The sequence below is a fragment of the Artemia franciscana genome, chromosome 16 (assembly GCF_032884065.1).
Source record: "Artemia franciscana chromosome 16, ASM3288406v1, whole genome shotgun sequence".
Lineage (NCBI taxonomy): Eukaryota > Metazoa > Arthropoda > Branchiopoda > Anostraca > Artemiidae > Artemia > Artemia franciscana.
In genome coordinates, this window is record NC_088878.1 from 27,253,237 (window position 1) to 27,267,243 (window position 14,007).

At 36.1% G+C, this 14,007-nt stretch overlaps 1 protein-coding gene across 1 annotated transcript in view; it reads right to left on the bottom strand.

Moving 5' to 3' along the window:
• LOC136036809 (uncharacterized) overlaps positions 1–14,007 on the bottom strand; it is a gene marked incomplete in the record, with an annotated part of 47,572 nt that overhangs the window by 18,922 nt on the left and 14,643 nt on the right. Inside the window, 3 exon segments of the mRNA XM_065719139.1 lie at positions 557–811; positions 4,701–4,805; positions 9,524–9,665. Of these exon segments, the coding sequence (XP_065575211.1) occupies positions 557–811; positions 4,701–4,805; positions 9,524–9,665 (502 nt within the window).

The window sequence follows — 14,007 nt, forward strand, 5'->3', positions numbered from 1 at the left end:
GTATATCGAATTTTGATGTCTTTTTTTACTGACTTAACATTTATCATTAAGACCTGGAGAAAAACAAACATCGGAAGTATTCTAACCTGATAATAAGGTTCATTGTGACTTTTACTGAAAAAAATTTTACGCGCCTTCGCTCTCCAGTCAAATTAGGAGTCCTATTTTTGTCCATGTGTCGTAAGTATACGTTGATATATGAAAGCAGTGGGGAACTGACGATATACGGTCGTTTTAATGAGACGTTCCCCCCTCCCCCAAGTATGAAAAACTGCATAAAAATATACTGTTCGACCACATAATTTCTAGGAATGATAAAAAGCTTTTACACAATTTATCTCACCTCTGGAAATAGCTTAACACCAAAGCAAATCTCAATTACACTACCCTTGTTTGCAAATTTTTGGAGAGGTGGTCATGGTTTTCCTTAGCCAGTACATGGTTAGATGAAAAAAAAAATCAGAATTGTAAAACAGTAAATAGTAGAAACAACAAAATAAGAACATTAAAAAGTAAATAATAGTAAAAGAGTAATACAAATAATTAAGAGTTTTACCTCAAACTGCGATTCCCAAAGGGCAACTACAAAGACACATCCAACACCTTCATCTTCAAGGAAGTTTTGACCATTGTTCCACTCAAACAGATTCTTTTCCAAGTCAACAATTTTACCCTTTCCATATTCTTCCGCACGTAACCGGATTCTCATAGTTTTATTCAAGGTTATTTCTTCTGAACCTAAGATGACTTTCTGTTTCAGTAGTGAGGGATGGGACAGGACAGAAGGTAACTCACTTCGACACTGCACAATCTGAAATTTGAGTAATTGAAGGCCTTCTGTCGCGGGCATAGGCTTACATAGCTTTTGGTCCATTTTCAGACTCCAATTTCAGGCAAACCAACAGTTCATTAGCTTTTTTTTTATAAGCCTAACCCATTTTCAGCCTTCATTTGTTAGTATTATATGGAGATTCAACTGTTGTTTTTTTTTTGTGACCCATTTCTCAATAAAAAAAAATAAAACAGGATCTGTTATAATAAAATAGCCGAATAGCAGGATAAAATATCCAGTCTTCACTGATTCTTACGGATTAACCCAAACATTATCCAGAGATTTTCCCTCTGCCCCCAAGCCCATTTTATATTTTAACGATACATAGGAACTACCCAAGGCTTTAAGGGGATTGATAGCGGAGTTTTCCACTCTCGTGAATTACAACTAGCCTTAGTTATTTATAATAGTTATATTGTTATATATATATATATATATATATATATATATATATATATATATATATATATATATATATATATATATATATATATATATATATATATTACATAATATATGTTATATATACTATATGACACATAAATTATTATATAACAAAATTAAATTATATTATAATAACACAATTTATTTTTCTCTTTTGAAAGATATGGGGAAGAAAATCGTGGTCTACTTACAGTTTTTCCTTGACATACAATCCTTACGTACAGTTATATCAACAAAACTATAAAGTAAATTCAGTTATATTTCAAATGACTAAAGAATAAAATAGAATGGAATTATGTTTTGACCATTTGAAAATCAGAATGGTCGTGTTGAAATAAATTGCCAAATAGATAGATATGAAGGTTTAACATTAGTTTTATATAGATACTTGACTTAAGGCTCCTGCCGAGGGTTTGGCTTAGAGAACGACTAGACCAGGCACCTCCAAGTTGACCTATCGTTTGCCAGGTTCGCAGCTTTTTCCAATTGGATATGGCCTTGGGTGGGGAATTCATTGGCTTTGTCTTTCCATCCTTGTAGGGTGGGATCGAAGTTGAATGGGACCCGTTATTATTTTGTTTTCCTTTACTACTCAGTCTTCTTGCTTTTGTATGACGGGTTTTCAAATAAATAAATAAATAAATCTACATTTAGTTTAGATCAAAGCATATTTTAATTTAAAAAATGCATACATTTCAGCCTAGGAGTAAGATTTGACTTCTAGCATACCACCCTCATGTGGGTGGCATTATCGGTATATAAATCTCAAATTAAAAAATCCTACAGAAGTTTATTTCCCGAGTGATTTTTTAACAATATTTGAATACTCAACACTCTGAATATCTTCAACATTTGGGAGAATGTACCAAAAATGTACCATTCCCTTTTTTGTCAAAAGAACACTATTGAACTTCATTCACTTAGCTTGGTGATGGCGCCATCTATATACAACATCCATAAACCAGCCTAGATGGCTCTTGCGCCATTGAGGCTGTAAACCATCTGGAAAGTCTAGCCCTATATTTTTGCGAGATCAAAATAAATACCCTAAGAAATTCATAAGGAAATTCATATACTGCTGAATGCAGTTGCTCACGGACTACTAATAGGGGTGATGACCAGCCAAGCAGGTATCAGCGGTTTGATGAAAAAGCTCATTAAAATAAGACTTTATCCATTTTCACCACTAGCGCCATCCACCTTCATTCGTTTAAACGAACTTGGACCACTGAAGGCTCCGCCAAGATGCGTTACTCTCAACGGATAGAAAAGAAGAAGGCGATGTGGGAAAAGAGCTGGAATACGAGTTAAAACTAGACAAAGGGACCACCTCGGTAAAGCGATTGAGAAAATTGTCTCTGCTAGAACGCCCAATTGCCGACAACAAAGAGACAGGTTCTACATAGAAGTAAACATTTCGAATGAGAAACTTCCACCCTATCTCGCAAGATATGACGCAGACCCACGCCCAGAAAGCTCTAGGCTGTCCCCATCAACTCTGTCTCCCGTCACGTACAATGCAAAGAAGCGTTTTCCCACATTCCTGCTTTGCAACGCCCGTTCTCTTTGCAATAAAATAAATGACATCGACGTAGTATTACGGCAGAACAATGTTGCCGTTGCAGCCATAACAGAAACTTGGAACCTGACTGAAGTGACAGGCAAACTCACCGGTTATACCCTATATCTCAGAACAAGACAAGCTCTCGGCGACCCGGGACTCTGCGGTGGAGTAGCCCTTTACGTACGTGAAGATATCCCTATGAAGGAGCTACGTGAACTCGAAAGCACTGAACATGAGGCTGTGTGGGTTTGGTGCAAACCATCAACCATGCCGCGTGCTTACTCATACATCATCTTTGCTTCAATCCACTACCCTGAAAGTGCTAAAAACCACCGTGATCTTGTAACATACCTCCAAAAGACTGCCAACCACCTTCGTGCTTTTTATGGAAACCCTGCTATTGTTCTGGCTTTAACCAAACCAAGAAAAGCTGGCTAGCATCGTGCCTTTCCCTCAAGCAGGTTGTAAATTTCCCAACACATGAATCCGGAAGCATACTTGATTTAATCCTGAACAACTGTGAGACACATTACCGAATTCCTGAATCTCTTGGGCCGCTTGCCTGCTCTGATCACAACGTTGTACTCTGGTCAACTGCTGCTTCAATACCCAAGCCTAAAATTAAGTGTGTCAAGTACCGTCCGCTTACTGATTCAGCAATTAGAACCTATGGTCGATGGATAGCTACTTACCCTTTTCCAGAAGTCTATGGAGACGGAAGCCTCGATAAAAAATGCCAACTATTCACCGAAGTTCTCCACGCTAAATACCTTGAGCTTTTTCCTGAAAAGACTTTCACTAGATGTGAAAGTGATAAACCGTGGATAAACCCGCAAATCAAGACACTAATCCGAAAAAAGTGCAAGCTTTTCCAAGAAGGAGATTTGCAAAACGCGAAAAAATTGCGAAATCCCATTACCTCTCTCACGAGAAGAGCGAAGAAAGATTACGGGCGTGAGAAATTTTCGGACAGTCTTAGGCACACTGATCCCAGGAAATGGCACAGAGTGGCCAAGCAAAGTCCCTTCATAACAGCATAAAAATAAGCCACCCAGACGGAACTTACACAACTGCTGATGAGGTTAATCAATATTTCGGCCGTATCTGGACCTCACTCTCTTCTCCCATACAAGCCCAGAAGTCTGAAATACTTGACTCCTGCACAGATGAAGGTGAAGTTGTTTTCGATGAGATGCCAACCTATAAGACCTTGATGAAGGTGAAAGTAAACTGTTCAGCTTATCCAGACGAACTTCCACCCCAACTGATTCGAGAATATGCCCCTTTCATTATGAAACCATTCTCAGTGCTGATAAACCTTTGTTTTCGAATAGAGATCTTTCCAGCTGTTTGGAAGAAAGCTTACGTTAGAGAAAAAAAAAACCTTTTAATACAATTTTAAATCAGAACTATGTATGCTTAGTTTCATCCGAATGTACGCTTAATTAAAACTAAACCACATTTTAATTTAAAAATATTTATAAATTTGGCCTTGGAGTAAGATTCTACTTTTAACCTATCACCCTCTTGTAAGTGGCATTTTCTGTATATGATTGTGAAAAATTCGGTTTTCAGAATTTGTTTCAAGTACAACACTGCCACCCATGTGAGTGGCTAAACTACCAATCGTAATTAAACTACAATCCTATAGTTTCTATCACGATTTTACTTTTTTCTTTTGTTTTGTATGAATTGAAACAGTTACATTACTATAATATCCGTAAAAAAATATGAAATATAAAAAAATAATTAAATAAAAAGCATCCAGCCATTCAAAGAGAATATTGGATGGCAAGAAAGAAAACAAGAATGACAAAGATTATTGTTGTTGAAGTGAATGACAAAAAAAATATGTATGACCTTTGACAGAAAATCTGTTCTTTCTGAAGCATCTCTAAATTTAATCTTCCACCTTACCGCAGAACTTTTCTGATCTTCAATCATTACATCGTACTCTCCAATGATCTGAAATATAGGCACATATTACTCAAAATGACATGATGACTGCAAAAAAATCCTGAATGTACGCATAGTACAAAAAGAAAAGTCAAAAGCTCAAAACCAAGAGATTGCCGTTCAAGAACATTTAGTTGAGATTCAAGGTCAAGGCCTCGACCCATTGACGACTGTTAGTAGGTCGAGGCTAAGGCTTTCGAGGTCCATTGCCTCATGTTGGAGAAATGATGTGATATTATTGTGGAATTATTATGACTCTAGAACGCTGAAATTACTACAGTCTGTAATTCCAGGCTACAGGAAAGCCAGGAATTTAGAATTTTTAAGGAATTAGAATTTTGATGCCCACAACTTTTCGATTTGAATTCAATCCAATTTCCTATTTGATTTGGATTCCGTCCGGATGCGTGTTTGGGGTTGTCTTTAGACGTTATTTTGTCACTCTGAATTGACATCAAAAGATTTTGAGATAATTCATCTCCCCCCCCCCCGAAATTTTTGTCCGACCTGTAAAAAAGTAATAAAATGCATATAATGTAATTCTGATGCGTTTTGTAATTTTTTACAAAAATTACACTTCCATCGTTTCTAAAAATAAAATAATTTCAAAATACAGCACATTATATTTCCGTCAAACTTTGCAATTATAACTTATTTAGGCTGAGTTTCCAATACATATGTGTGAAATAGTTTTAGCTTTTAGAATAAAAACTTAACTTGAAATTGAAGTGCCCTTAAAAAGAGTTTAAAAATGCATAAAAAAATGATTGTGAGTTGCTTCACATTTTGCTTCCATCAAAAAGTGATTGTGAGTTGCTTCACATTTTGCCAGACTCACATTTTTCCAGATATTTTGCCTCATTCAAAAAGTGATAGTGAGTTGCTTCACATTTTGCCGGACATTTTGCCTCCATCAAAAAGTGATTTTGAGTTGCTTTTTTTTGAGTTGCAGAATTTTTAAGAAAGATCACCGCAAGAAGGGCTTTCTGTGGTGAGAGGACGCCTTTTATTACAGGACAAGTATTTTCTCTATAGAATGCTTTTTGCAGTGAGTGGTGGTTTGAACAGTGTTCAACTTGACAGCTATTTAATAAAAAACAGCAAAAAGTGGACTTAGATGATGATTTCTTATTAAAGTTGTCACTGAGAGGACTGAAGGTGGGATTAACAAAAAATGAAGGAAAATATGACCTAACCATTTACATCCAACATATTGAAGAAACAATGCCTTTCCATTTACAACTAAAATGAAATAAAATATTGAACAGCGGGCATAAGACAGCAGAAAAAGCAAAAAAAAAAAACTTTTTTATACCAATAATAAAGATCCAAATATTTTGCTTTATATCTGAGAGTATTCACCAACGAGAAAAAAGACCTTGGCTTGAACAAACATGTACAAAAATGGTGGGTAAAACATAAATAATAAAAACAAAACGCTGAACTAAAACAAGATGAAACACAAAAGAAGAATTCCCGTCTAATCAAAGTCCAATAAAACAGCTAAATAAATAGTAAAGAGTAAGACAGCATGACTGCTATCTTAAGTCAACTATGTGAATTTCGCTGCACCCCGTTCTTGTAAATTCAAATTTATACAGACCATGTTCTATACCCTGGCAGTTTAGTCGGAGCTTCACAAATTCTTGTTCATTTTAGAATTGTTTTTCCCATCTGCTTGAGGATTTGAAAACGTTCTAATCCAGTGTTAGCTTTCCTCGTACTATTCGGGACAGCTCTAATTTCCTATCACTACATGCAAACTTGAAATTGCAAGGACCTTTTTGAGTAAATAAAGATTAGACACCCCATTAATTTTCAAAAACCAACTTAAATATTTCAACAAAAATATAACAGAAAAAAAACTGAGCGGAAAAACCCTCTGTTACCACTTTGTGGCACATTGTCACTATAACTTAGTCACTAACAAAGCATAAATTACATTAGGTATATAAATTATATGTATATTACATTATACATATAAATTACATAAATTACATATATAAATTATATATTAGACTAAGAGTATTTTGGTGCTTCACAGCATAGAATTCCTATTTAAGACAATTAGCTTCCTAACGAGGATATTAGAAGTGATGAAAGTAAAGAAATTTCAAAGGGCTTTGCTGCAGAATCTCTATTCCTTTATTTTGGGTTATTTCTCACACTTGTCATTTTATGCTCATTTTATGGCACTTGTCAATTTAAAGATGTGAAGCTCTAGACTGGTGGTCAAAAAGATGTTTACAATGTTGCTTAGCGATCATACGCTGATGGATGATCAATAGCTTCCAGGTCGATTTTCCACACTCCAGAGGACGACTCAGCATCCAGCCATTCAAAGAGAATATTGGATGGCAAGAAAGAAAACAAGAATGACAAAGATTATTGTTGTTGAAGTGAATGACATGGCACTTTGCGACATTAAATTCAAGAAACCAAGCCTAGGCCAAATGACCAGGCGGTTCAAGATTGTTCTGCAAAAGGGCATGATCTTCACTTGAAAAGGCCGATCCGAGAAGTTTTGAGTCGTCTGCATATTGCCCCAAGGAAATCCACTAAAAACTTGTCAACCGGAGGAAAGAATGTGGTTACCAAAGCCATCAAATAACCGAACACGCTGAGATTGCTGGTGAAGATAATTAAGGATCCAGAACAGGAAATCCTTTTCAAGCTCAACTGCAAGCAGCTTAATTACAAGTCTCTTATGACAAAACTACTCAAAAACTTCACAAAAGTCAATCAGAATCTTCCAAAAGTACAACCATGCTGTGACCTGAGCAAGAGATTATTTGCTTCAAGATGCTGAATAACTGAAGAATTGACTACTCTTTCAAAAACCTCAACAACCAATGATGTCATGCTTATAGGTTACTAGTTTTCAGAAAGATTTTTTCTACCCTTCGTAAACAGAGGAATGAAATGGGCAGTCATACAGTCCAATGGGAGTTTTGAAAGACTCAATGATAATTTGAATAGCAAGGAAAGGAGCCAAGACAAGACTGCTTGAAATTCATGCAGGATACAAGGATAAATGCAGTCAGGACCAGAAGATTCAAGTGGCCAAGACAAGACTGCTCGAAATTCATGCAGGATACAAGGATAAATGCAGTCAGGACCAGAAGATTCAAGTGGCCAAGACAAGACTGCTCGAAATTCATGCAGGATACAAGAATAAATGCAGTCAGGACCAGAAGATTCAAGTGGCCAAGACAAGACTGCTCGAAATTCATGCAGGATACAAGGATAAATGCAGTCAGGACCAGAAGATTCAAGTGGCCAAGACAAGACTGCTCGAAATTCATGCAGGATACAAGGATAAATGCAGTCAGGACCAGAAGATTCAAGTGGCCAAGACAAGACTGCTCGAAATTCATGCAGGATACAAGGATAAATGCAGTCAGGACCAGAAGATTCAAGTGGCCAAGACAAGACTGCTCGAAATTCATGCAGGATACAAGGATAAATGCAGTCAGGACCAGAAGATTCAAGTGGCCAAGACAAGACTGCTCGAAATTCATGCAGGATACAAGGATAAATGCAGTCAGGACCAGAAGATTCAAGTGGCCAAGACAACACTGCTCGAAATTCATGCAGGATACAAGGATAAATGCAGTCAGGACCAGAAGATTCAAGTGGCCAAGACAACACTGCTCGAAATTCATGCAGGATACAAGGATAAATGCAGTCAGGACCAGAAGATTCATCAGTTTTAACAGATACAAGTTGCTTTAGAACCACTGAGTAAGTAATTACAATTGGTTTCATCTAAAGCAATACGTCATATACAGAAGGAAGGGAAAAAATAATACCAGAATCAGAAGAGACAAAACACATGAGAGCTGTCGGGTGAGAATTTAAACTGTCAGCACAGGATCCGCAACAAGTGGACTATTGTGCACTGTGTCAGGGACTGAACATCTACTGGGACGTTTTTGAGAAGCCTAACCCCATAAACATTTCGGATCAATATCCTCAGACGGATTTCCCTCAAAATTTCTCCTCGACTCCTTGATTAGGTGAGTATTTTTTCTGATTCTTTGTTATAAAATCTTTCCTTGATTTAAAACTAAAACCTGGTTCATTATTTCCCATAGCATACATTTTTAAAGCATATTTGAAATAATACCCCCTCCATGTATTTCAGACTCACTTAGCCTTTTTTGTACGCCTCTCTCCCTGAAAAACCATCGAAAGAAATTCCTGTGTATGTGCTAGTTATCTAGAACTCTAATAATAAATAATAATTTACAATAATTATAAATAATATTTGTAATAGTAATATAAATATTGATAATAAAATAATTATTTTACGCGTGCGGTAAAATAATATATAATTTAATAACAGCCTTTAAATAAATAATAGTTTATTTATAGTTTAACAACAATGACTTATATACAAATATTATATAACTAAAATCCCCCCCCCCAACAACAATTCCTGCGTGTCTGACATCAGCCATATCAATCTTGTATCATTTGTACTATCAACATTATTACTCCCATGTAGCCTACATCATTCGCAGTCTCATGTAAATTCTGTAATGTGACAAACATTGTTTCCCAAACTTAAAGTTCCTTTAACACCCCCCCCCCCAAAAAAAAAAAAATCCTGCTGTCTGACATCAGCCAATCCAAGCTTGTACCACCTGTACGGTCAACATTAGAACTCTCATGTACAAAATTAGTACCTTGAAGTTAATTTGACCCCCCCCCCGTTATAATACCTTGTACTCTGAATCAGGCTGTATATTTGTTCTCCAAAGAATATTCTTCATATCCTTGTACAAGAAGAGCTCAAAAATGCCAGGTGACGTCTTTAAAAGAGCCAATCCAACCTTTTCTTGGGATGTAACACTTCCATCGTTTCTAAAATAAAATAATTTCAAAATACAGCACATTATATTTCCGTCAAACTTTGCAATTATAAATTATTTAGGCTGAGTTTCCAATACATATGTGTGAAATAGTTTTAGCTTTTAGAATAAAAACTTAACTTGAAATTGAAGTGCCCTTAAAAAGAGTTTAAAAATGCATAAAAAAATGATTGTGAGTTGCTTCACATTTTGCTTCCATCAAAAAGTGATTGTGAGTTGCTTCACATTTTGCCAGACTCACATTTTGCCAGATATTTTGCCTCCATCAAAAAGCGATAGTGAGTTGCTTCACATTTTGCCGGACATTTTGACTCCATCTAAAAGTGATTGTGAGTTGTTTCACATTTTGCCGGACTCACATTTTACCAAATATTTTGCCTCATTCAAAAACTGATAGTGAGTTGCTTCACGTTTTGCCGGACATTTTGCCTCCATCAAAAAGTGATTTTGAGTTGCTTCACATTTTGCCAGACTCACATTTTGCCTCCATCTAAAAGTGATTGTGAGTTACTTCACATTTTGCCAGATATTTTGCCTCCATCAGAAAGTGATAGTGAGTTGCTTCACATTTTGCCGGACATTTTGCCTCCATCAAAAAGTGATTGTGAGTTGCTTCACATTTTGCTTCCATCAAAAAGTGATTGTGAGTTGCTTCACATTTTGCCAGACTCACATTTTGCCAGATATTTTGCCTCCATCAAAAAGCGATAGTGAGTTGCTTCACATTTTGCCAGACATTTTGACTCCATCTAAAAGTGATTGTGAGTTGTTTCACATTTTGCCGGACTCACATTTTACCAAATATTTTGCCTCATTCAAAAAGTGATAGTGAGTTGCTTCACATTTTGCCGGACATTTTGCCTCCATCAAAAAGTGATTGTGAGTTGCTTCACATTTTGCCAGACTCACATTTTGCCAGATATTTTGCCTCCATCAAAAAGTGATAGTGAGTTGCTTCACATTTTGCCTCCATCTAAAAGTGATTGTGAGTTGTTTCACATTTTGCCGGACATTTTGCCGCTCCCCTTGCATGGCTGATTTAGGCTACATTGACAAAGGCGATGCAGAGGCAAAACTGCGGATAGGCAACTAGATCATTCATCCAAAGCGAACTACTGTTTTGCTTCAAGTCCGTTATTAGATCAGTTTTACGATGAGATGTTTCGCTTTAAATTGGATGTTGGGCGATAATTTGATTAAACGATATCGACGTTTCACTTTCTATATTTCTTGGAATGATTTCGATACCTCCGATCATTTTTTTCTGGAATTAATTAACTCTTCGCTTTGCCCAAGTTCAATAATAAAAATTGTAATTAAAGAGTATTTTGCACAATTTTTTCTCAAACACTGAATAATATAAAAAAAGCTTCGATAACATAATTGCTTGCCATAAAAATCTAGATTTGAAATTACACGGGATAAGCCTCATAAGGAAAAATAAACTACTGGCTATTTTTCTTCGCTATTCAAAATCAGCGGCATTTTAATGTTTTCTCCTGAGAGTCATTTGTGCCTTTTCGTGATTAAACAAAAAAAAGAAGGTGTTTTCAACTGAAAGTAAGGATAAAAAAATTAAAATTAAACAAACCGAAATCATTACAATAGGGGGAGGACACCCCCTCCACAATACCTCGCTCTCCGCGCTAACGTTATTTAGAATGTTCAGAAAGCTATCTTATTCTAATTCAACTATTTTTGTGTTTTACTTTTGTCCGTAGAGGATTGTGATACAAAATCAAACTTTAGCGTAAAGAGCAATGTATTTAAGAGGGGGCGGCGATGTATTAAGAGGAGACATCCCCACATCCCACCACTGAAAATTCGCTCCCGAAAAATGTCTGTTTACTTCCCAATAACAAATACTATGTGTAAGCAATAGGCTTTTCTTTTTGAGATTAAATGAAAAAAAGCAAATTTTTAACTGAAAGCAAGGAACAAAACTAAAACTCAAAACGAACAGAAATTATTCCGTATATGAAAGGTGTTGTTCCCTCCTCAACACCTCGCTCTTTACACTAAAGTTTAACTTTTTGCCACAACTCTACTTTATAAATCAATAAAAAATTTAACGTAAAAAGTGAGGCGTTGAGGAGGGGGGAAATCTTTTTCATATACGGAATAATTTCTGTTCGTCTTAAGTTTTGATGTTGCTCCTTACTTTCAATTAAAAAAGTTGTTTTTTCAGTTAATTTCTAGAAGTTTTTCAAATAATTCAGGTTGGAATTTGGTTTACCGTATGCATGAACAATGAAAACAAAATTTCCAAATTAATTTTGGAAGATTTGTTCCTTATATGAAGGGTTGCCACCTCCTCTTTACATTATTCTTCACGCTAAAGCTGTTTTAAAAAAGCTTCCTATTCTAATTAGGAAGTCCCCGTGTTTTAGTAAACGCTCTTAATAAATCGGGACAAACAGTCAAACTTTAGCGTAAAGAGCAAGGTAAGGAGGGGGACACACTTAATATAAGGATGGGCTACCCTCCCCCTTTCGAAAATCTTCTTCGGTGAAATTTCATCCAGCGTAAAGTAAACCTTTCCCAGGTCAAATTCCCTCCAGACAGTTCTATCCTCGCTGAGAATCCCCCCTCTCTGTAAAATTGATCGCGGACGATTCAGCCTGAAAAATTCTCCTTGGTATTCTTTCTTTTGAATAAGGCTTTAATCTCTAATCAGTTTCTCGATCATTCCAGAGATGCCCCATTCCGTAAAAATTATTTCCCAAAAATCAAAACACGTGGAAAATAGCCACCGGATAATTCCGCCAGAACATCTCCACATGAAAAATAGGCAGAAACCGTAATACTTCCGGGCTAGCACTGATGTTTCTAATAATTCAATATTTGTTATTAAAATAATTATAACTGAACCACACTTTTCGCACAGCCTAGTGCTTGAAATATGATCATCAGCAGGATATCCATAACAATCCGTAGGTAATCTCTCTGAAAACATCTAGCAAATCTTCATCCTCTTTTCGGAGCGCCCACGCTTCCAAGCCATATTTGACAACTGCCATCACTGTAGCTTCCAATATTCTAATCTTTGTTTGCAGACTTATCTTCCTATTTTTACGCTTTTTTTAAACTGTGAAAAAACACCCTGAGCCTTGGCTCAGGCTCCACTTTTAACATGTTACCAAGGTAAGTGAAGCTGTCCATCTGATCAATCTCGCCGTTTCCCAACGTCACCTATTATTCTTATTAAACGGCCATTATATTTCAGGACAGGAGCGGATCCAGGGGGGTGACCTTAGGCCCCCCAAGATTTTTCTGGCGCCCTCATGCACATTCCGTTCATTTTTTACTCTTGTTTTAAGTATACTTGTCAATTTGATCAATTATCCGTAGGTGATTTACCCAATTAACAACAAAAAGCAAAGTTTTCCTACGGATGTAAAGAGCAAAGTTGAAACTTAAAACAAACAAAAATTATTTATCTTCACCCGGTTTAGAATCTGCCAAATTTGCATAAAAATCATTGATTGCTGCAAAGATTTTTCTAAATACATGGAACTTTCCCCTATTTCACGAAAACCTGTTGAAAATAAAATTGGTATCTTTTAAAATGTTTCATAAACGTGGTAAGACACTTATATAGCTATTTGTCTGTTCACAATGACATATTGAATTGTAGCCTAGCCTTGTAGCTAAAAGTTTAAAATGAATAAAAATAAAAAATCTGGACACGAGCATAGAATGGATAAGAGACGAAGACTGATGGCTGAATGTGCATGGGATCGAAGGATATTTCCGGATATTTTGGTAAAATATCCGAAAATACCCGGAAATTGAAGGATAAGTTTTGACTCATAATAAACCCCCTCTACCCTCAAAAAAATCCTCAATTTTAACTTTGTGATAAATTAAATAGCGAATGGCCTAATAGGGCTTTCATGTGAATAAACTTATCCATCTATTCATTTTAACTATACAGCTAATTTGGTTGAAATTAGATGAATGAAAGAAATAAAAACAATTTAGGCCAGGAACAGATACATGAGGTCGGAGGGGGCGACCCTCCTCCTAAGACACTTCTGGCACACTTATTCCGTTCTTTTTTCTTTTTTTGATCTTTTTTAAAATAAACTTTTTAGTTTGGTGCCCACCACGAGCAACATTGGCACCCTTCGTTCAGCAGCCCCCTTACCCAAGATTTTGCTCTTGATCTGTTAGAGATTCAGACATGAAAATGCCATATACATAAAATTATAAGATAAACCCGGTTTTCATGAAAAATTAATCATATAATTAATTTTGATTGCTACATCTTCATCTCCAGAATGTGTTTTTTTTCTTTTGTTGGCAGATTTGTTTTATTCTCTTTCTTGTGA